The 24,597-nt window shown below is 42.7% G+C and overlaps 1 protein-coding gene across 1 annotated transcript; it reads right to left on the bottom strand.

The window, feature by feature from the left end:
• Window positions 1-2,591: 2,591 nt before the first annotated feature.
• On the bottom strand, window positions 2,592-24,444 carry b4galt1l (DP-Gal:betaGlcNAc beta 1,4- galactosyltransferase, polypeptide 1, like). The gene is made up of 6 exons (XM_061252237.1): window positions 23,360-24,444; window positions 21,982-22,217; window positions 14,596-14,783; window positions 10,120-10,242; window positions 5,563-5,667; window positions 2,592-5,038 (listed from the first exon to the last, which is right to left on the bottom strand). The coding sequence occupies exons 1-6, from the start codon at window positions 23,652-23,654 to the stop codon at window positions 4,903-4,905; spliced, it is 1,083 nt and encodes a 360-aa protein (XP_061108221.1). The 5' UTR covers window positions 23,655-24,444; the 3' UTR covers window positions 2,592-4,902.
• Between the last annotated feature and the right edge of the window lie 153 nt (window positions 24,445-24,597).

Genomic DNA, 24,597 nt, shown 5'->3' with positions numbered 1-24,597 from the left:
CAAACTCCCCGTTGAGGTCAGAACTGAAGAATCTCTCCCCACCTTCAAGCGCAAGCTGAAGACACACCTCTTCAAGCAGCACCTCTCCCCATCCCTCCCTACCTCCCTGTGAACCTTAATTGTTGTTTCTGTGACTTGCTTTGTGTATCGGTATTTTTAGTTAGCTAGGTAAGCAGTGTTTGGATAGTGAACTTTGGTCACTTTTGCTCTGTTTGTTTCTTTGTTCAAAAATAAATAAATAAAAATTGTCCCTCGTCCTCATCTTTGTTGTACAGGTAGCAGTTGAAATTGTACTTCCCTCTAGGGTCTTTCAGCGAACTTATCCCCGGTTATGGGTATGCACTTTGTTGTACGGCGCTCTGGATAAGAGCGTCTGCCAAATGCCAATAATGTAATGTAATGGATACTTAACACTCAAAACAGCCATTTTATGGTCACATAGTTCAGATTGACTTCCAGATAAAGGGGTACAACTACGGAATGTGGAATGTGCACTACTGCAAACCCAGATTATCATCAATACACACAAAGGTGCATTTAACTCACTGCTTCGCTGGATCTTTACTGGACATTCCTGGTGGAAAATATGGTTAAAATGCAATAACTCTGCAATAAGTCACTGGTTCTGTAGACCCCCCAGGCACTCTGCAGTAACTATTTGAAGAGTAGCATTCTAGCTCACATTACCTGTGATCTTATCATTTGAAGGGTAAATAACATTGTTACAGTCTCCCTTCATTTGAAGCTGAAACCTTCAAATTTGTTGCATCTTTCGCAAAGTCACTAAGGGGAAGTATCCACACAAGGGCATTCTGCCCTGTAATACAGCAGTGGAAACCCCCATTACCAATCAGAACCTGCCGTGGTTAAGAAAAAGGGAAGCCTTTTTAGTTTAATACAGGAGGTGAACATCTGGTGAACTTTGAGCAAAGGTGTCAAATCCGAAAAGGGCCGCTTCGAGTGCAGGATTTTTGTTTTAGCACAGCTTACTTCATTCAAGACCTTGTTAAGTAGAATCAGGTGTCTTAGTGCTGGACTAAAACAAAAATGAATAGAAACGCACGTAAGGGATAATACCTTATTAATGAGTTTTGAGAAAAAGAGGTGCCCAACCGGATGGTGCTATGACCAGATGCAAAGCGGAGGGCCGTTTACCACCTTGAAGGGCAATTATTTCCTCATAACTGACTCGTTCATAGGGTATATCCCACTTATAACATGGCTAACTTTTACATGACATTACATTAACTTGCCAAAGTTTCCGGAGATTATCAGCGTACTGAGTATATTTTAGCATCTCTGCATTCTGTGTCTAAGTAGGCCTACATTGCCCTATGCTTGCTGCACTTTATTGTTTCAGGGAGTGAATTACAGACAGCAATTTTATCATTCTTTCCTCACAGTAAGATTTTTGTCACCGGGTCAGCTATAACCAGACTACTTGCATGAAATCATTGTATATTAGTGTATGTTGAACCCATTGATATTTGTTATTTTAGCTGTGAAAATAATTAGATCTCTTCTCATTAGCAAGGTTATCCGAAAATAACACACATCCACAAGACACATATCGACCAATCAGAACGCCGCATTTGGTGGTCGGGTGTTTTTCAGTGCTGTCGTATAAACTTCATTAATGTTTTACACTGTGTATCCGAGCAGCAGCACAGTTAACGTGACATTAACAGGAAGTGCACCAGAACCATCTAAAATATATAGATCGCATTAAGGCCCACATCCTGCAAACATACTGCAATATGGAGAAACTGGTCAGGTTGAGGACAGAAGGTTATTTATCTTGTGAGCTTAGCTAGCAGTCCCACGCCTGCACTTTTTGGCACAAGATTCTGAGATTAAGGTTCAGACTAATTTTAATTGGCTGAAGACCAGATATTCAGATAAAGACCAAGCTGAACAGTTTATGTGCAAGAGTCGCACACTAATAGACACTACCTGAAACGAAGGTGGAACCAGGTATGTTCCAACCATGAAACTTCACCCAAGAATGAAGGTGCCTTCCCTCACCTGGTCAGCAGTGGTGTGAGCCCCCTCTCTCTCTCTGCTTTAAACACACACAGCACAAGATAAAGTAGACAGTTGTTCTCAGTTGATCAGTAAAGGTTTGGCTTGCTGCTCTCACTCCCAACTTCCTTTGTCCTGTTCGGTTGCCCCTGGATACACTCTGGCCTCTGCAAACAGCCTGCGGTCTGAAGGTGACAGCTTTTAGAAGACATGTTAAACATTAACCATGTAGGGGGTTAGGACAGACTGTAGGGTTCCAAAAAAAAGGTACTTGTATCAGGTGTCTTGCATGGCAGCCTAATGGCATTGGTGTGTGAATGGGTGAATGTGAGGCATAAATTGCAAAGCGCTTTTTGCTATATAAATGTAAATATAAATTTACCATTTCTGTAAATTGGCCCTTTAGCACAGCGGTGCTATCATATCTCATTTCTGTTTTTTTTACTTTGATTACTTTGTGAGTCTCAGAAGCTACACAGAAGAGGGACTGCTAAGTATCAGGCGAAAGAGGCTTGCTTAGTCCCTATGACTTGATAAAAAAATAAAATAAAATAAAATAATAAAAAACATTTTAAAGCAATTAGATCCTTTATTAAACAATACAGCAAACATTGGAATTAAAACGTACACCTTGACAATGGTAAAAAAAAAAAAAAAAAAAGATAAAATACAAACCCAGGACATGTCATTTGTAATGAAATCCAACAGAAATATGATGCCATGCTGTTGTTACACAACCTGGCACAGCACAAAGATGAAGAAAGAACAGACACACAAATGAGAATAACTGGCTTCTTATAAAAGAAAAACCAGCCCTCAAAATCCTCCTGAGCATTAAGATACTGTAGCAAGAACTGGCCTTCTCCCATTCAAGATCAAAATATCAGTCCTTTTGTATTAGTCCATTTTCAGGCCAACTCCCCATTTACCTAAACTTGAACTATATGCAGGCTTCAAACTGAAGCTCTTGTCTAAACATATTGAAAACATTAAAAGCAGAAGGGGTTGGAGGGGGGGGGGGGGGGGGCAAATAAACATCATTGCTGCGTATTCAGGGATGCACAAACTGCTCTTTTCCCAACATTCTTTCTGAAGGCCACTATCTTCCGAACAACCTTCACGAGGACCGGTTCGAACACCCTAGGGGAGAAGGACCAACTCATGGAAGGACAGCTCAGTCAAAGCGCCAGCAAATTATTTTTGGGTGGAAAGAAGTCCTTGGGACTTTTCCCTAAAAGGTTATGTACAGTACTTTCGCCTTTGCACACCGCTTGGCGGCCATGTTGACAAACCACCCAGGAGGACTCAGAGCTGGCTTTCCTTTCACCATCAACCTTCAAACTGCTTTTGGCACACTAGTGGATATGCTCACATACTTTATATGCATGAATTAGCATGCACAAAAATCAAAGTTCCTGAGTATTTGGGTGAGGAAATGTATATTTTTCTTTCTTTTAAGCACTTTCAAGCAGTGAAAAAAAGAAAAAAAACAAAGGCCAAAGTTTCTTCAAACCAAGAGGGAAACTGAACGGTCTATAATAGACCAGCAGAACTTTGGCAACAGAGACAGCAATGGCTTATTTTCTAACCCTTTACCAGATCAAGCTGCTTGTCTCCAAAACTGTATGGGAGGATGTTGGAGGAGGAAGAGGAGGAGAAAAACAAATATAAAAATCATTTTTAAAAACGGTGCTTCAGCTTAGCCCATGTTTTACATTTTCAAACCTGATAAAAATCTGAACAACTCTACTACTACAAGAAAAAATAATAATAACCAGGTCAAAAATCAGCTAAGCAAAGTTAGATTTATTTGTGTTCTCGTCCTTCGGTCTGGAAGCCCTCCCTAAGATCCTGCACATTCTGAAATCGCTACACTGGTCAAAGGTCAAAGGTCAAAGGTCAAAACTGGCTTGTTGTGTTATTGGGTTCACAGACCCGACGGAGCAGGGTTGAGACACGATCGACGGGTTTGTGCTGCGGTCTCAGCCGAGATGCCGTGTGCAACAGGGCTGAATGTGCCAGCTTCAGAAACCACACATACACACACTACACACGATTAAAACTGACAAATGAAATCCCAAAGACTGCCCATTCTCAGGTTGAGAATCGGTTGTCTGCAGTGCTTCGATTCTGCTGGTATTTTTGTGCAAAACAGTGCTGTCCCCCTCACATGATAATTCAAACCACTCCAGCGCTATGTATTCAAAACATTTTTTTTCCTCCACCTTATCCTCCTTCCTCTCCCACACATTCCTCAGAAGAAGCACTCTAAAAAACACTCAACTCCTCTTACGCAAACCACCTGAAGATCGTCACAGTTATCGAGCAGCGCAACAGAGAGACACGCGTACATGCTGATCGTCAATCAACACAAACATTCTTTCAGCTTCTGAATTATTTTGGTTTGCCGTTATTTTAGCGGGACGCCCCGCTGAGATAAGGAATGTCTTTTCCGGGGGGAGGGGGGGGCACCTGGCTAGAGAACGTTCTACAAAGCCGGAGGAAGTCAAACGGAAATCACACAAGGGGAAATCCTCTTCAGAATAACGGCACGTTGGCAAGTGAACGTTTGGTTGCGGGTAAACCGCATGACCAGGTCTGTCGGGAAGGTCCCTGGGCTCGTGGTGAAACAAAACTCCGCGCTGCTTCCCCCGACAGAAGGGAAAGAACAAAGCGCCTTAAAACACAGTACAATTCGCTGTCGGCCGTGCAAACAAGGAAATGAGACGGGGTGAGGTTTCTTTTAATTGGCTTGCCTGCTGGCGGTTCCTCCTTTTCTGACGCGTGCATCACGTGTGAAGGCACGTCGGGTTACCGCGTCCACGGCACATGCGGCGGTCTGTCCTGATAGGGGGGGGGGGGGGGGATGGGGTAGGGGGGTCACGCGGAGGGCTTGCCCACGTCCACTGTGATTTTGGTGTACAGCTTGTCCCTCTCAACTCGGATCACTTTATAGGTCAGGGAGTTGATGCCGTCCCGGTTCATCGTCTCTCTGGTGTGAGCGATTCTGTCGAACCTGCAACAGACATAGACGCTGAGTTATTATTTTTGTTTAAATGTACATAAAACTGTTAAAAACCAGAGAGACGGGGGAGGGGGCGCAGAGAGAGAGAGAGAGAGAGAGAGAGAAAAAGATAAGGGGGGAGGGAGAGAGACGGAGAGGGAGGAAGAGAGGGAGCGAGCCAGAGAGAAGGAAAGACGGGGGGAGAGGGAGAAGGATAAAAGGGGGGAGGGGAAGAAAGATGGAAAGAAAAGAGGGGTGAGATAGAAAAGTAAAGAGAGAGGGGCAGAGGGAAAGAGCAGAAAAGCAGAGGGGGAGAGCGCGAGAGAGATTGTTTAAAAGAGAGCTATTTCGACAGCACTGAGCGGAAAGCCCCAGACGTCAGGGTTGAAAAGTTAAGCGTTTACGCGGGGCAGTGCGGGGCCCCTCACACTAATGACGGGGTCTCCTAATTGATAGCAGCCGTGGGCCTCAGTATCGGGCCCCCCAGGGCTGCATAACCCCACGGGGCCCAAACACACCCGGGACCCCCAACCTACCTCTGAGGGTTGGGCTCGTTCTGCTTGTCCCGATCGTGACGGATCATCCGGCACTTTCCGATGGCACCACTGGGGCGCGAGATGGACATCCCCTTGGAACTTAATCTGTGAACAGACACACACACACACACAGGAGCGTTAGGCCTGAACACAAAGAGGACCTTTGGCCACGTGGTAGTCCTCCACCACAGTTACCCGCAGACAAACCAGATACTCTGCTCTGCATTCTTGAGAGCAAAGGTTGAGTGTTCCTGTCCACTGAGACCCAAACATTGACACATCATTCAGAGGTATGACCAGGGTCGACACTGCAGCAATCAGAGCTGGGGTCAAGTCCAGCTGAATTCAGGAAATGAACTTCATAAACAACTGAATCCACCAATTAAGCTCCTTTCCTGAACCAAGTGAAATGCAGCAATGGAAGCTGGGTACTAAAATGGCATCAGAAACCCTTATAGTTGGGACCAGGGAAGACTGGGAGGAATGCAGGAGCTGATTATCTGGAAAGCGCAGAAAGTATGTGGCTGAACCACATTAGCTTTGTTTTTGAAGCTCATTTCCTGGTCTTGAAAGACTGCTTACTGGTGCCAGTGGAGTTGGCTCCAGAGTAGATGATTCAGCCACCCCTTTCAATTCAAGTCAATGGTAAGACTCCCACAGGTTTTTCTTCATCTAAGGTCTCCCCATGCGCTGATTTAAGTTATGCTATTGTGTTATTAGGACAATATATTAATACTTTGTGGACGAATCAGAGACAGTTTGCACTAATCTAAGTCACTGGCTTAGTGGATGAATCGCACTCAGTGGGCAACATTGGCACCCAAATATCTCTCACAGCCCAGTGGGGGACGTCATAGACACTTGGTCAATATTTTTCCTCCAGTACATGGGCTGAATGCATACCACGCTCCCCATACATGCCTGACGCATCTCTAGTCTGGAGAACCTCAAGTTCAGGAGGTCCCAGTGCCCAGTAGCAGGACAAAAACAAAAAACAGCAGCCCGCCCCCCCCCCCCCCCCCCAAAAAAAAAAAAATTGATTCTCTTTCCAGGATCAGCTTTCAGGATAGTATTTCAGCTCGAGCAAGAGGGTGACAGACAAAAAAAGAGTCCAGCACACCCTGTGGCTGACAGACCATAATAACAAAGACTGTTTTCAAAGGGAAAGGGTGTTGTATTTACCCTCATTACTTCCTCATGTTCCCTCCTTGGTGCCTACAAAATTACCCACAGTAATGATTCCAAGGTCAACGGCACCAAAACTTACAGTAACAACGTGCCTGCACGCACACACGAGCACGCGTGCACACTACCCTGACTTACAGAAGCCTCTCCCCCTTTCTCACATGCACGGCACGCACACACGCACGCACACACACACACACACATGCAAGCACACTACCCTGACTTACAGAAGCCTCCCCCTTTCTCACATGCACGGCACGCACACACGCACGCACGTGCACGCACACGCGCACGCACGTGCACACACACGCACGTGCAAGCACACTACCCTGACTTACAGAAGCCACCCCCTTTCTCACATGCACGGCACGCACACGCGCACGCACACGCACGTGCAAGCACACTACCCTGACTTACAGAAGCCTCTCCCCCTTTCTCACATGCACTGCCCGCACACACACGCATGCACACACACAATACCCTAACCTATAGAAACCTACATTTTCTCTTATGCACTGCACATACAAATCTGCATGCATGAATATCACTAACTTACAGAAGCAGCTCTCTCGTGAATCCAAACACACAAGCACACATGCAAGCACATGACTCATTGTGCTTATAGTGTCATCCCTCTCTGCCCCTCATTCTGTCCCTCATTCCCTCCCTCTCACACACATACACACACAGTCCTGCAGCACGCATTAACACATTAACTGCCCGTAATGTACTGTAACCAGACTTTCTGGATCCCATTGGAGATGCCTGCCCTGGCATTTAGACTGTAATGTCTTGACACAAGCTGGCATGTCCACGTTCACCTTCACATCGCTTTAATGTAGCCCATGCAGGAGAGGAGGAGTTTGCCATTCAGCAACACACAAAACGTGCATTAAACACAGAAAGCAAAAGATCACTGGAGCTAGAGACGGGAAAAATTTTAATCAATAAAGTCAGTGCCACTTATGTAATGCACAAGCAGCAAACTTAAACTATGATTGCAACTTCTCTACGCAGATAAAGTATGACAGTAGCCCAGGAGATTGAGATTATTTAGGAAGGAAAACAAAATTATGAACGTTAAGGCAAAACCGTATATCCTCAGACCAACAAAAGGGGGGTTTATGGGAAAAATCCACAAACCAATTCCAGCATCTCATGCATTAGCCCTTCCTGGCCACAAGTTTAGTTTAGCAGGTTGTGTCATGTTGGGGCAACTGCTAGTGGGCTCATCCTGTTAAGGTTCTGTTCCACTGGGGAAAAAAAACGCTTTTTCAGTCAAATGTTCCTTTTTTTTGCAGCAAATCATCCAACAACTATTCAACTTTCAGGATAATACCACCTTTGTATGATTGTATGAGTGGACGGTGAAATTAGTCAGAATCGATTTCAGTGTCAAAGTCAAACCCAACTTAGGAGTCGATTCTCTCAAAACCTGATTTTGGACGATACTACAGGACTCTGAACTATTTTTCTTTCTTGTTATAAACTATAGGGGCTGGTACAGCATCACAAATCTCACTGTTAAGATTCTGAAATTTCATAAATAGTCTTCATGAAAAATCTGAAATTTCTATAAAAATGACTATTGAGTACTGGTGATAACAAAATGGCTTAAAAAAATTGTCAAACATGTCTTATTTAGAATCTGGAAGAATTATAATGATATCTTACTTGGTTCAGATTATAGAACTATATGATGAGATTTTAGATTATTTGAGCTCACTTACATACATAAGTCCATACCTCATGATAACTGAAGTATCTACCTCTAAAATTATCTGGAAGACCAAAGATGCGTTTTCAGTGGAACATAACCTTAAGGCCCCACAGGGTTTGGGGTCTGTTTTTAGGATGCCGGTTTCAGTAAACAGCAAAGAGGACAGCGCCATTTCAAGTTCCTTCCTTCCCAAACTGGGGTCAGCACTCAGGAAGTGGTTACAAACAAATTAATTTCCCACGGCAAGAAAATTGCCCTTAAAGACTGAATTACAGAAACATTTGACCATTAGAGAAACTGAGTGTAGACTCAACTACAAACTGGAGCAGGCCTGAGTGGCAGTAACATAGGCAGACCTGGGTCACATACATAATTGTTTAGGATACAAATACTTTCTGTGCTCAACTGATCTTGCCTGATTCAACTGGGCCAACTAAGAGGACCCAAAGGCAGGTTTGCACTTTTTGAGATGATTACATAGGTTCCAATACACCAGACAAACTCAGTAAGTGTAGAAAAGTATTTGAATCCTGAACAATGACATATTTGAGCCAGGCCTTCACACAAATGCCCACACTTTCCATAGAGGGGGGCTACATTAATCCCAGAGAACATGCTCTTAAATCTAGCATTTCCTTGTCACCCAGACATCCAGAAATTCCCAGCAGGGATGTTTTCCTGGGAACTCTTTCCCAAAAAAATGTATTTAATTTGTGCCTGGAGAGAATGGATTTTTCTGGTGGTTATATGGAAGCTGAGAGGCTAACCGTCCAATCACCTTTACCCCCAAAAATGGGGGGGAGCTATGTATAAAAGGGGATGTGATTCCTACATTAAAGGTGCAGTCTGCACTTTAACCTCACATTTACTGTTTAATTTTGAATCCAATGTGCTGGACTACAGAGCTAAAAGAACAGAAATAGTAACAAATGCATTTACTTTCCAATTACATTCGGACTGCACAGTATAAACCCAATTCCCAATGCTTCAAGGACCACAGCACCTGATTTGCGCCTCGGTGTATGCCTGCTCTTTAGAGGCGGAGAAATTCGCAAACTCACAAACTCACAATTCGACCCTCGTTAATTGCATGTACTTCAGTAAATTCAACAGAATACGTAACCAGCCACACTTATATCTTCGCCCTTCATTTGGACGATCCACCCTTAAATGCATATGCATTGAGGACAGAAGCACATCTTGCGATGACTCGCATAGATCACACGCATACTGCACATACTGCGGTTCTAGCCCCGTGTGTCAGTTTGATCGATACATTCCTGGGCAGAATGCGTCATATGAGCGCCAGAAAATCGTTGCAAAAGGCTTAGTACATCTGGCCCTTAATCATGACGCCTTTAAATGACTGCTGTACTGTTATTGATACTGTTGTTATTGTTGAATTACACTAAATTTGGGTATGTAAAGCACATCTGAATGCAAATTTGCTAATTTCACTTTGACATCAGGTGCACCTGGTCATCCAGCATTGCAGACAATATAAACCTTTGACTTATCTGAGGATGTGATTTTCCTCATTTTTCCCCAGATGAATCATTGGTGTTTGTCCACAAGAGTGTACTGTATATATCTGCGCAAGTGTGTGTATATATGCTTTTTGGAGCGTGCATCTACGGTTGGGTTTACATTACCTGTTGTAAATGTCGTCGTCCTCCCCACCCCAGCCCCAATAGTTGTTGGGGAAACCGTTGATTCTAAGGAACTGTTGCTTGCTCATGGACGACACCCCACCGAAGTACTGGTTATACGGCAGTCTGGAAGAGGGGAGGAAAACAGAACAGGGCTGGACTCAGTGAAAGGATGCATGTGTCAGTGTCACCGTACAAATTTGTGTGTAAAGTCTCCATCTCGTAACATGATTCACACAAGGCACAGGGGTCCATTTCTGAGCTGGTGAAAGAATCGGGCCCCCCGAAAAACAGGAAACAGGAAGCTTCTACATTTTCATTAGGCCGGCCATTTCCTGGTGGCTGTCAGAATAAGCACGAAGGAGTGGGCACCAGGGAAGTCCTGTTACACCAGAGCCAAACTCCACAAGATTCTCACCACAGATTCTTTACACCAGGGGTGCCCCAATTTTATCCTCATTATTTTAGCCTAGCACTATGAGACCTGATTCACCTAATTAGGCCAAATAATCATGGTTTGCACTCAAGACCTCATCAATCAAAATTGGGTGCTGGGCCCACACAAAAACCCACACCCACTCCACACTCTTTGGAGAAGACTGGACACCTCTGATTTAGGAGCACCTGAAGCTATACTTAAATCCTGCCTCCATACCAAAGCATTCTAATTTGCTGCATCTTCTCAAAATCCATTCAGGGGCACGGCACTGTAAAACGGCACCCTAGAGCCATTACCAACCAGAACCACCGGTCATTGAGAAACAGATGACGAAAGAAGTGAAGTGTAAGATGAATTGACAGAAGCACCACCTAAATTTACATTTATAATTACTTGTATTATCTATTATCTAGTCTGCCTGCCACCGGCCACATCCTGCTTTGCTTGGTCATTTGATCAGGGCTGGCTCGCCAAAGTGGTGTGACAGGAAATCTATGCGAGACGAACAGGGGCTCACTTCCTTCCCGTCTGTGTACAGCAGTGAAACTGACACATCCTCCATTTTAGAGACCAAACACTGACCCACGGCTGACCTGGGATTGCTCTCCAGCTGATTACTTCAGGCCTTGTTCAGTCTCTGTAATTAAGTGTCCGTTTAGTGCTTCCTGCAAGTGATTTACAATTTTATGACCATGTCTCTGTACTGTGCCACTTTAAACAGAGGCGGGTGACATCGGTGCTTGAAGCAGATTCCCTGTGAAGAAACTAACCCTGTCCCCAAATCTCCCTGCTGGATTGGAGCTGCAGATGCGCCCCCACAGAAATCCAACCTTCTATACACATGCTTGGACGGATGGTCTCCAGCTCTCCGGTGTTCCCAGGGAGATCCTGGAGCTCTTAAAGAGTGAGTAATGACATAATTCGTCCCATTTAAACATGACTCACACCTAAAACAGTGGACACAATGTACACATACTTCCCGTTCACACACATTATGGCACTGGAACAGTTCCTGTTTGCACTGCCTCCTCCACCCCAGACGTGACGCAGTAACCGCACACCTTGCACAACTTATCATTGAACTCCATCACAGAAATGTCACGGTCAGGTAATTTTCATGATCATACAACCGAGACCCTACAGTGAAGTAACTTCTCACCTAACACAGAAAAGCCAACTCAGCACTGCCGGAAACCAACCAGTGTATGTAGAACAATAGGAACAGTGCCAGAAAGCACAAAGTTCACCTAAGGGAAGCAATTTGTCTACCAATAAAGAAACTAGCCTGTCCACCTAGCCTGTCCACCACTAGAACCTATACCAGACCTTAGTTAAATGCAGTACGTAATTGTTTAGGATTCAAATACTTTTCAAAGCTTTACTGAGCTTATCTGGTGTATTGGAACCTATTAAATATTCTCTAAAAGTTCAAATCCCGCCCTTTGGTACTCTTGGTTGGCTGAATTGCACAAAGCAAGACTAATCGAGCACAGAAAAGTATTTGATTCAAAAACAATTACGTATTTGACCCAGATCTGGGGCCTCATTTATAAACGTTGCGTAGGCACAAAATAATGCGTACGCCACTTTCTAAGCAAACTTTGGCATTTATAAAAAACGAACTTGACGGGAAAATGTGCGGTCCTCCACGGAAACTCTGACCCATGCGTACGCACATTAACTGGAGAAATGAGAAACTGTGCCTTTAATGCTCGTGACGTAAGACCAGGAAAACAGGAAGTGAAACAGGATTTAAAAAGGTATAAAGATTTGCCGGGAGTTGTGGCTGGGTATGGCTGCTGTAAGGACGTGCTTCGTCCCTGTTATACTTATTAAAGTGTTGTGTTGTTGAATCTCGCTATACGGGTTCTCTCCCTTCCTAAGTGCAACACAACATTTGGCGACGAGAGAAGTCGAAAATGATATACAACAGATACCACTGTGTAAAATAAATCGAAATTGATTGTTGTTGATTGTACTCTTAAAGGGTTCTGATTTTCTGCATGTTTACACTCGGACTCGGAACTATACTGTCCTCTCAGGTCCTATTTGCACTTGTTCTTGTGTTTAATTTGCACTTTGTTGTACGTCGCTCTGGATAAGAGCGTCTGCTAAATGCCATGCAATGTAATGTAATGTAATGTAATGTCATGAAATATTACCTCTCACGTATCATATACGAAGAGTTAATTAGCAAAAACGGATAAAAGCCTCTCTTACAACGAATAAACAAACAGCTGTTTGATTGATGCTCCCTGGAGTGCCCAAAAAATATGATTTAGGATGATAAATATGAACGGAGATGTTGTTGTAAAATAATCCCTCAAATATGTAGACGAATTGTTAAACAATACTTCATGTTATTAAATGTATTCTCATAAATAATATGGTGAACAGTCGGACAAATTGCGCTGCACTGATGCCGTTTATAATGTGTCAGTCGGGCAGATACGAGCATAGTTTCATATATTGTTATCATATTCATATATTATGTTTTATAATGTGTTTATTGTTATAAATTTTTGTTCGTTTTATCTCTTCATTTTGTAACTGTGTTTTCAATGGTGCTAGACAAATAACGTGTATTATTATTATTATTATCATCATCGTCATCATCACATTCGTTGTGCAGAACTGTTCGTCATTTACAATCAATCAGGATAATTCCCACACCTGTAGGTTTTCAGAGGCAATCAAATGGCTGAATCCCTTTTCTTGGCCTTCTTTTCAGCGTTTGCCATTGTCGTCTTTGTGAAATGCATATTCATTAGGGGTGTTTCACTGCCTATTTATAGGCAACTGTGGGCGGGACATGAAGCTGGCAAAGTTGCGCGACATTCAGAGTTGATTGTGATTTATAAAGGAAAACTGGCGTGGGACGTGCGTATGCACTGTTTTATAAATCAGAATATTTTTTTGCGTACGCACGTCCTAGGTTTCATGCTTACGCAACCTTTTGACGTGAATCCTAAGCACAGTTTTATAAATGAGGCCCCTGATCTTTTGTCATTACCTCCCTCTCTTCAGCCAAAGAGGATTAGACACTGAAGACTGAAGAGCCATGCCCTCTCATCCCAACACCCGAGTACTCCCACCTTTTATACAAATTCATGTCATTACGGTATTTGTATGGATTAAGATTCTTTTTAAGGCTTAACGACCTACAGCGGTTCTTTGTTAGCTGGATAAAGTGCAGACAGTGACCTTTCATTTGAGGGTTTTAATTTCATATCGGGTGATCCATGCAGGAATTACATCCCTTTTTATACACAGCCCCCCCCCCCAATTTGGGGGACCAAAAGTAATTGGACAGCTGGCTTCTCAGTTGTTTCTGTGTTTCTGATTAGTCCGGTATAAGACAGCTTTCAGTATCTAGTCTTGATTATAGGCTTTTGATTGCCTTTGGAGTCTTTTATTGGCATTGTTGAACTATTTGTCAATATGGGGGGACAATATTAAGGGATGCAATTCCTACATATTCTGTTATATCTGAACTTTAAACTCATATTCATCATTTAATTCCACATGCAATGTGCCAGAGTACGAAGGAACAAAAATTGTACCACTATCCAAACACTTACAGACTGCACTGTAACTCGACAGTAAATTGTTTTTTAATGACTCTGACTGGTGGAGCCCTCTCCAGTTATTTCTACGAGTAAAGTAAGAGCATTCCTATTTTATCATCTCGGACTAGAAGCAGATTAGTTAACAGAGTGGATAATATGCTACAATTTACTTTTATTTAAACAGGTAGGTCAACCTTGCTACAGAATGTGACATTATGTGGTATGGAACACATGCCATTGTGTAGCCAGTCATAGCCATCAGTTGTTGCAGATAAGTTATCAATGCACTTGCAATACAAAACTAAGATGGGTCGAAGACATGTCTGTAAAAGTTGTCAGAGAGGTTTGGAAAACTACAACCTGAATTCAAACTACCTCAAAAGCACTTGAGGAAATGTTTTTACAATTTTTGGAATTCAGTAAATTACAGGGGCCAAACCTTGGAACAGGGGCGAAACACGGAGCAGGTACCTGAAGCCAAACTTGTCCATGGAAACTGACAGATGCCTGGGCTGGCTGAAACAGGAGTAGATGTTGCGGTCATCCATGGGAATGAGGTCAACGTCGCTGAATACAAAGCAGTCGTAGTTGTAGTCCTTGAGCGCCTCCATGTAGCCCACGTTAAGCAGTTTGGCACGGTTGAACACCTCATCCCCGTTCTGCAGGAGGAAAGAAAGGGGAAACTTCACACCCTGCAGACTCACAAATCCAACCTCAAAGGTGCCAAAATCCAGTCTCACAAGGGCCGAATTCAGACTCTCTAGGGCCGAATCCAGACTTGCAGGACCAAATCCTTCCTAGCAAGGGTCAACTCCAGGCCTGCAGGGCCAAATAAATACTCTCAAGGGCCAAATCTGACCTCGCAAGTGGACAACATACTTTGTGTGTGCATGTGTGTGCGAGAGAGTGTGAATTTGCGCACACGTGCAGGGGCTGGGGAGTGAAGGATAATAGAGCCCAGTCCCTGGTGGCATGTGGCATATCTCTCTCTCTCTCTCTCTCTCTCTCAAAACTGCTTCAGGTACCTTCAGGCTCCATATTGGCTTCATCTGGAACTCTAAAAAAGCTCTGCCCTTCAGAACACCAATAGTAATAAAGATTTATGGGCGCAAGCTGCGTGGCCTCCACGGCACTGGCGAAGGTCACATGAAACCGCACCATAGTAAGAAAGAACAAAAACAAACAAAAATAAATGACACGGTTTATTTACTGGCAATTCTTTCTTGTTTGTTCAGCAGCCACATTTTTTGACCTGGAGGCCTTGATTACATTAATGGAATATACTGCAATTTATGTGGACGTTTTTGGTAATAGGTCAACTGTACAGCAAAGAAAAAGAAAAAAAGGAAAGAAAAAGCAGAAATAATTTGCATATTAGCCGATTTCACAATATTTTCCAGTAGATTCCATTCCTGTAAAGAATTCTTCAGGAAATGATCCAGACTAGTCTGGTATGCTCAAGGCCTTCACAGAGCACAATATATGTATACATACATGTCTGTCCAGAGAGACCAAACAGAAGCATTCCTTTACATTCTTATTTTTCTTTCTTGCGGAACGGGTAAGACTATGAAAATAGCTGTCCCAGGCTCAGCGTTTTTTTTACAATCTCTCCTGTAACAGGAGGTGATGGCTCAACTCGGGAAGGAAGGGGGGAAAAAAAAGAAAAGAAAAAAACTCCCCTTCGCTTTTTGACAGCTTTTCAGTTGAGCTTCAGCCAACACTCTGGTTTCCTGTTCTCATTTAGCCTAAGAGGTGACATAATACCCGAGTCATGTGACCATGGCTTTGTACAACAGAATACATAGCCCACAACTAGCAATTAGAAAACACCGAACACAAAAAAATACATAATTCTGCCCTGTACTATAGGCATTTTACCATTTACATGACGTTGGTGATTGACCATTGGCTGATTCAAGTACTAGGAGCCTTATTTAATATGCGTGTAGGTCTTATCAATCAAGCTTACTACAATATCAAAGGTTTTATTATCATGTTATGTTTTGACTGATTTTCATCAGTCATGAATTGTCCCGTGATTATGGCCATGTGAATGCTCTCTGAAAATATGGGGGAGAAAGTCCATAACTAGACATAGTATATGGAAAATGAAATTCAGTCTCATAATACTAAATGGAAAATATGTCTAGGCTCAAAGCCCATTTAAGGCAGAGATGGAATAAAACAGAGACAGAAACACAGTTAATTGTGTCCAAGGTACACAAGGGGAAATGTGTACAAGTTTACATGCCCTGCACGTAAAATTAAATTTTTATACCAATCGTACAGAAGAGACGGATACAGTGATGCCAAACACAGAAGAACTGTAACCAGATAAGAGAGCCTGCTAGTCTCACTGTTGAGAAAAAACAATCCTACGGAATGTGTAGCGTAGTCTCGCATGATAAACGATGGCCTGAAAGCACACTATAATAGTTGTTGCACGTTTATCATACCGATGTTATCTTGAAGTCCCTTATGGTTGATGCATTTGAATACATTTTAGCGCAGTGCGCAGTCTGTTACGTAAGCTCATGCTGAAAACGTGCATGATATAGTGAGCAGGAAAAGGAAATGTTATCACCTGTTGTTAGCCTAAGCAAAGAAGAAAAAAAAATAATAATAAAAGTCTTCAGCACGTCCTCTTAAGAGGCCAGAGAAGAAGGACTGTGCATTACCAGGAGAGCCCTGCAGTCCCGGGAGAGGGGGGGAGGAGGGGTTGGTACGAGGGGAGGGGGGGTCCACGCGGCTTACCAGAGAAAACCGGCACCTCTCTCACCACTTCCTGCTGCTGCTTCAGCTCAGTCATTGGATAAAGTCAAGCCTGACAAAAGGGGGAGGGGTGGGTTCTGCACCAGGTAGAAGAAGGGGAAAAAAGAAAGAGAGAGGGGAGGGAGAAAAATTAAGGGCAGAGGTAAGGGTAGAGGAGAGGAGAGAAAAGAAACAGGCTGAGTAGAGCAATAAATGGAGTCACGAAAGAGCTGAGCTCAGATTCCAGAGGCCAGAGGGGCGAGGGGTGCTTCGCAGAAGTTACTTGTGGAAACTAGGACAGCCACTCCCCCTGCCTGCCATTTCCCCCCCAAACAGCAGAAGGTTAATCTCAAAGGAGATCCAAAAGCACATCGCGATTTCAAAACAACACAAGGAAATGCACTGCAGTTTACATAGAAAGTCACAGTTATGTAACGAGGGAAGTGTTTCTGAATGAGATAGGATGTGTTACTAAGCAGTGTGATTCGGAGGACCACCCAGAGATCACTCGTGCAACTGTCCCAGATCGTGGCAGCAGTGCACCTTCAATGACTGATGCACCAAATGTGAGCGATTCCCTCCTCTACTTAAGCTAATGAGTAACACTTTACAATAAGGTTACATGACTTGGCATTAACAAATGTAGTTGTTAAACTACTGAGAAGTCAATCTGTACAGCTTTGTCTATGTATTCATACATTATGAATTCATAAATTCATTATTTAATGCGGGCGGCACGGATGGTGCAGTGGGTAGCACTGCCGCCTCACAGCAAGGAGGTCCTGGGTTCGAATCCCCGTCGGCCGGGACCTCTCTGTGCGGAGTTTGCATGTTCTCCCCGTGTCTGCGTGGGTTTCCTCCGGGTTCTCCGGTTTCCTCCCACAGTCCAAAGACATGCACGTTAGGCTGATTGGAGAGTCTAAATTGCCCGTAGGTATGAGTGTGTGAGTGAATGGTGTGTGTGCCCTGCGATGGACTGGCGACCTGTCCAGGGTGTATTCCTGCCTTTCGCCCAATGTATGCTGGGATAGGCTCCAGCCCCCCTGCGACCCTGATCAGGATAAGTGGGTTCAGATAATGGATGGATGGATGGATTATTTAATGCCAATTCATATTGGAATGTTAATGTATTTGTTAAAGGTTAAGTAATGACAAGTTTATTGTTTGGTTTGCTAATATATAAAAATTAATGTAACTAATGCATTAGTTAGGTAGCCGTGTTGTAAAGTGTGACCAGCTAATGTGTGGTTAACAAAATGGCTGCCCTGCATCACCTAAGAACTGCTTGAAGATCATGCAAAGGGCTATGTAAATGCAACCCATTATTATTATTAGTAGTATTATTATTATTAGTATTATGAATTAATTAATTATTATAATTATTATTATTAATAATAATAATGATAATAATAATAATAATAATAATAATAACATTATTATGAATTCCCCTTAAGTTGATGCTGATGTTTTAGTTGCATGAATCTCACCAGCTGTGGCACAAAGGGGCTGTACTTCTTTGTTTTTTTTTATAAGCAAAACATCCCGTCGTACAACTTACGGAAAAGAACAGTCCCCCGAGGTGCCACACAAAATGTGAACAATGTTCAGAAGGTAAAAGTGGAAGAACTCCCTGTTACACACACACACACACACACACACACACACACACACACACACACACACACACACACACACACACACACACACAGACACAGACACAGACACAGACACAGACACACACACAGACACACACACACGAGACACACACACAGACAGACAGTCTAGCTTGGGATGTGGATGCATTAACTGGGCAGTATAAGAATATGCAGCTTGCATGGGCATGTTTTTCATTTCCCTGACTCTGCCCTAGTCACTGAAATAGTCTAGCTAGGAAACCTCTTCCAGATGTTTCAGCGATGCTGCGTTTCATTCATGTCTTCAGCATATCAGGGCAACCAATAGCCAGTGCGGCCTTGTTCACCACTGTCAAGCCTTGTTAACCATTGGCATCATTTTGTTGACTTAAAAATATTATTCCTTGTTGTTTTGGGCTTCACTGTTGCCTGGAAAGAAGTGAACTACCATCATAAATTCAATTTTGGAGGACATGTAGTATTAAGTGCTTACAGTGAGAACCTAAATATTAAGTACAAACACATTGCAACAGTTTGCATTACGTCAATACAGTAATTAGTTATTCTAAAAAGTGAATTTTTGAGGTCTTTCTGCATTTGTGAGTATACATATAAACATGGAATTAAACATTGAATTAACTCAAGAAACGTCATCCTATTTCAAAATGCGCTTTCTCTCAAAAATCTGATTTAGCACTGAATTGAATTAAGTCTTGTTCTGCAAGGAAGCAAATGGATTAAATTGAAAAAATATATAATATTCATTCAGTTCCAAGATTCCAATATGAAAAAATCCAAAAACAAGATCCCAAACCCCTTTCACACCATTACACACCTACTGTTACCAACATCAGAGACGTGCGACGTCAACACAACGTCTTAGTGTCACTAGCTAATCCCTATAAATATCTTCTCACCTCAAGACAAGATTTCTCATTGAAAAAGGTAAGGTACTCTGATTCAAAGGGGAATTGGCCCTGAAAAGTTAACCCTTACAAAAATGGTAAGGCAATAGACACATGCATATATGCATATTTCTTTTAAATATAGGCTAATAATACAACACTGTATGAATATTAGACTATTACACTACTACATACACTGCAATATCTTAAGAGCAATAATGTATTTGATGTTTTCATAATAATTACATTAAGACAATTATTATTATTATTATTAACTTTTTTTTTTATTTTAATTTTCAGCATTTTTAATATCCATGATTTTTTTTTTACAACCCTGAAATGGCACAAAAAGCTGCAAGGTCAGCGTATCATGCAAGTGGAAAACATGAATCGGTTTATTAGGACAACAATGCAATGATGCATGTAGCATGGAAACAAAAATCAGGATCTTAGGGCCTGTTCAGTGCAGTTGTTATGGATAAAAACTACCTGGTAGAAGGTATCAACAGCCCTTGGCACGCATGCATGTGCCCGCGCTTTGCGCACACACACCATTCAGTAAAAACCGCTACGAGTGCTAGCTTGTCCAGTTGCATCTCCAGGCTCTGCGGAATGCTTTTCCCAGACTAAGGAACATCATGATTACATTGTTGTATGGGAACATGCCATGTAGGTAAGTGTATCACAACACTGTTTCCAAAATCACAGCTGAGGCTGGCAAGAACTGGTAGGATTAGCAGTCCCAAAAAACACTTATCAGCAACACCAAACAGCACAGGTTACCTTCTCCATGATGAGAACCATCGGCAATCCATAAGAAATGAGCCATGCTATAGGCCTCAGATTCTGAGGAATGGTTTTATTCGTATTTTTAGGAGGAATTCTTAGGAATATTAAAGAGAGATAGATGGATAATTGCATGTATATTGCGCTTTTCTAGACACTCAAAGCACTTTACAGTAATGAGAGGAAAACTCGCCTCAACCAACAATGTGTAGCACCCACCTGGATGACGCTCAACGACTTTTGGCAGAACATTTTTTAGCCAATTAAACCGGAGGATGATTAAGTGGCAGGTTGGGAATTTAGCCAGGACACTGGGGAACCCCTTAACCTTTGTGAGGAGTGTCTTGCGATCTTTAATGACCACAGTGAGTCAGGGCCTTTAGTGATTCATCCGAAAGAAAGTTTTTCCTACAGCATAGCGCAAATATAAAAATAATAATAACAAGAAAATTTGATTTTCTGAATAACCCATTGGTGAGCCATCCAAAAGATTTGTCTTGGTTATTTCTTGTGGCTTTTAACTCTAAGTTTGTTCATTCAATGAAAAGAGCTTCATAAACTTGATATATTATTATTATTATTATGAAGCATTACTGTTCTGCACATCAGGTAAGATAATTTTAATGAGGGGCCATTCAATTCAGTAAATCTGTGAAATGGATACACTCAATTGTATCACTAGTAACCATATCATTGGTTTTAAGTGCCTGGAACAAGAGGCTAGTGGAGAAAATCAGCCTCATTTCACAAGCGACTGAAATACAACTGCACGCAGTCACACAGATCAAAGAGTCCATTTGTCTACAAGATCAAACAAACAGCAGCTATGTGCAAATACACCCACTTCTGTGACGCAAAGAAAAACAAGGCCACTTCGCAATAAAACACAAGTGATTATTCATCGTTAGTGATTATTCAGAGAATTAACCACTTGGTTGTTAATCAAAGATGACTGGGATTAGAGGTTGCTGATCCATGACAGGTTTAAAGGTAAGACTCAAAAGGGTTTTTCCAAGCATCAGATCCGGCATTGATGAAAACAATGATAACAAACGACAAATGGTACCTCTAGAAAAATAATACCCAAATACCTCAAAAACATTATCTGATAGCCAGCCTGACAACATCCTCGGCAACATCTCACCTTAGCTGTAAAACAAGCAGAAGCCAGGTTGTCCCTGGCGACAGCTTGGTCAGCATGTGAACCTGTATTAACCCGTCGGCTTATGCTTTTGTCTGTACCCAAATCATCCCAGGGCATTGGGGGGGGAGGTTCCAGTCCACAAATTGTTCCATACAGGTCTTTAAATAACAGCATAATTGACTGATTTTATGCTTTGCTTAAAAGACACCATAAAGTAACAGCCTTTATAACATGATTGCATAATTAACCTATGAAAATGACTCCAGTGATACTTTGATCCTGGGTGGAACCCCTCAGAACAAACGGTGGATCATCTGCACAAGAACTAGGACAACATCCCACATTTTATGAGTCTGGGAACACAAAAGCCAAGACGATTACTTGCAATGCCTCCTTCTTAAAGTTACCTCCGCTTGCAATGTCTAGGAGGTTTTTATTCTCCAGAACAAAGATATGGGATTCATTGTTCGTGACAGAAGCAACAATCACAGTCGTGGTCACAAAGGCGCTCAGCTGTGAAGCCCAAGGGAGCAGAAGTAGCTGTCCCACGGGAAATTAAATTCAACTGTGCAATCAAAAACACGTTCCGGCGCCCGATTGGCCAGCGGCCAGGCAAGGGCGGGGCGAGGCTCACCTGGTTGATGATGTAGACGCCGTAGTCGAGCTGTTGGCGGCGCAGGATGGGATGTAGGTAGTAGAGCCAGTACTTGAGGTGTTCGTCGCGGTTTCGGAAGGGGATGATGATGGCTACCTTCCGCAGGGCCGTGCAGTCGCTGGGCCGATACCTGCCCCCATCTTGTAGGGCCGGATTTTCGGATCTCACCAGGTCTAAGCTGACCGGGGTGGAGAACTCGATCCTCAGCGGGCCCACTGTGGGGGAGGTGAAGCAAATTGGGCTCTTCACTCCAGCTCCAGCAGGAGCCCACAAACCTTGCTTTGCTTTCGCAATTTCCCTTCAATCAGCAGTCTGCCTTGGCCTTGCGCACTTTTTAGGCAATCACTAAAACTAGCATATACAACAGAACTGGAGGTTCCCTAAACTGGTTAAATTCTTAGTTTTGGTTTCATATTTTCTTCCTTTAAATTTAGGAACCAACCCTAGCCTTGTCCACCACTACACCCACCCCCCTCCATCACCCAAAAAAAGAAAAAGTGCAAAGTCCACATTTCTCAATCCTTTTCGGATAAAGCAGGTAAAACACTTCCGTTCGGTAGATACATATGCTTTCACAAGGCAGAGCGGAAAAACACACAGCACTGTTCTTTGCTCCTGTGAAGTGTTATCCCGAAACTGAGATGAGAGTGATCCCCTTCTTCCTTTTGTGATAACACTAATTGCCTTTAACACACTATGATCTAAAGACATGGTTCTGGACCGCATTCTCCTATTTAGTTCTAACCGCGGGGAGTCTCCAATTAGTGAAAAAAAAGAAAGGTGAGTGCAGCCTGTAGCTAGTGGCTAAGGTCAATGACTGGGCCCCAAAAAGGTTGGTGGTTGAAGCACCGGTGTAACCACTATAAGAATCTTAAGCAAGACTCGTAACCACGCATTTCTCCAGGAAGGATTGTCCCCTGCTTAGTCTAATCAACTGTTTGTTGCTTTGGATAATAGCAATAAAAATACTAAAAAAGATAAAGGAAGCAAAGCAGGAAGCATTTTTCAATTCCACTCATTAAAGGACAATGTACATATACAATATCAGTGGGATAAGCTAACATTTAAAAAAACATAATTGCTTGTAGTCTAGTTCTTGTTCTGTCTACTACATTGTTGACAGCATTCATTTACAAATACTTGTATACTACAGCCGTTAGATTAGCAAGGATACAGAACAAAAGAGAAGATATAAAATGAAATGGTTCTAACATCAGTGGTGATGTCATTACTGTAAGACATTAATAGAGAACAGACTGGGCACTCAAAACTGTGAAATAAGACAAAATGAGATAAAATGTTATTTTATAACAAGCTAGATTTGTAAAATAATGAAAACTTTCGGTAGGCTACTTACACAAATGTGGCGATGGGTCGGGGCATTTTTTAAGTTCTTTGATGGTCTTGGCATCATTTGAGAGAGAAACGGCTTTTGTTTCGGGAGGGTCAACTTTCGCTTCCCTAAATACGGTATTCAACATAAGTTGACTTTGTTTTAGTGAGCGCGATTGCTGATTCTGGGCAAATGTAGCACGTACATCGAGAGATTTTACATAATAAAATATCGTAATAGAAATGTGAATAAAACACAGAAGCACAATCAGTGTGCATATTTTATGAAGGACGCTAAAATTCAACGCTGAATCGCGCATTATAGCCTATAACAGTTACAGCGGTCAATTGAACAACCAGTAGGAGTCTTCACCCACTCACCTGAGTGCCTATGCGCCTATGTTACTAGATATGCGGTAAACAAGCAAATTATGTGCTATTAATGACCCAAATCATACTTCGCCGTCAGCGAACAATGCGCAAATTTAATTAACACTAGGTAACCAATTTAAATGCTAAGAAATTTTACCATCAACCTCGCTCGCCCTATACACATCCAGCTAGCTAATCGTTCTTTTGTACAACAAAACGGGCATTTCCTCGGTTTTCTAAAAATTTCAACATTAAAAGCAACTGAAAAAGCTTTACGCTGGGAGCTAGCAGCAATAGTTGACTGACAAAGTTAAGAAACCACCAATACAACTAACTTAGGCTATTCAAGCATCTCACTATCCAATCCCCTAGTTCACAGTTAGCTGGTTTAAGAAAACAACGAACGTTTCTTTCGAAAACATATTACTGCAGAACGTTGTGGCTATGAATTGGTTCCAAAGCTAGCTATCTACCAACTTGGCTCATTACTGCCCGATGATATTTCAATTCGCTTGCTAGCTTTGAAGTAAATCATAGGCTACGATTTCATGAGCCTCGTCCGTTTTTACAAAGTTGAACTGCAGATGGAAACGTTGCCCAATTAGCCTTAACCTTGAGAATTAGCAAGCAAACTTCAATCAAACGCAGACTTGTTACAGCAGCAAATTTGAAGTTCCCTTCTGTCCTCTTGAGGCGACACTGCCAGATCCCATGTTTCCAGCAGGCTTCGATTTGCAGTCCAGCGCCTTCCGGGTATCAGGGTGTGAGTGAAACACTTGAAAGGGGGAGGAGGAGTGTGCAGAACTTTGATTGTTCCAGTAGTAGAAGCATGGAGAAGGCAGGGGCATATCAAAGATAGCCCACGCTATGCTACGCAGTTAAAAAACGGAA

The sequence above is a fragment of the Conger conger genome, chromosome 8 (genome assembly GCF_963514075.1).
Source record: "Conger conger chromosome 8, fConCon1.1, whole genome shotgun sequence".
In the NCBI taxonomy this organism is placed as follows: Eukaryota; Metazoa; Chordata; class Actinopteri; order Anguilliformes; family Congridae; genus Conger; species Conger conger.
The sequence above is the reverse complement of the archived record's forward strand: the minus strand, read 5'-3'. Positions and strand labels throughout refer to the sequence as shown.

What these genes read in the sequence shown, in the direction of transcription:
- b4galt1l (XM_061252237.1), bottom strand. Translation starts at nt 23,654, where the DNA reads ATGCGCGATTCAGCGTTGAATTTTAGCGTCCTTCATAAAATATGCACA. An exon ending in CGACCCATCGCCACATTTGT is followed by an intron (nt 22,218 to 23,359) that starts GTAAGTAGCCTA and finishes CCTCCCCCACAG; the next exon opens with TGGGCCCGCTGAGGATCGAG. An exon ending in ATGGACAAGTTTGGCTTCAG is followed by an intron (nt 10,243 to 14,595) that starts GTACCTGCTCCG and finishes CCCCTCTTCCAG; the next exon opens with ACTGCCGTATAACCAGTACT.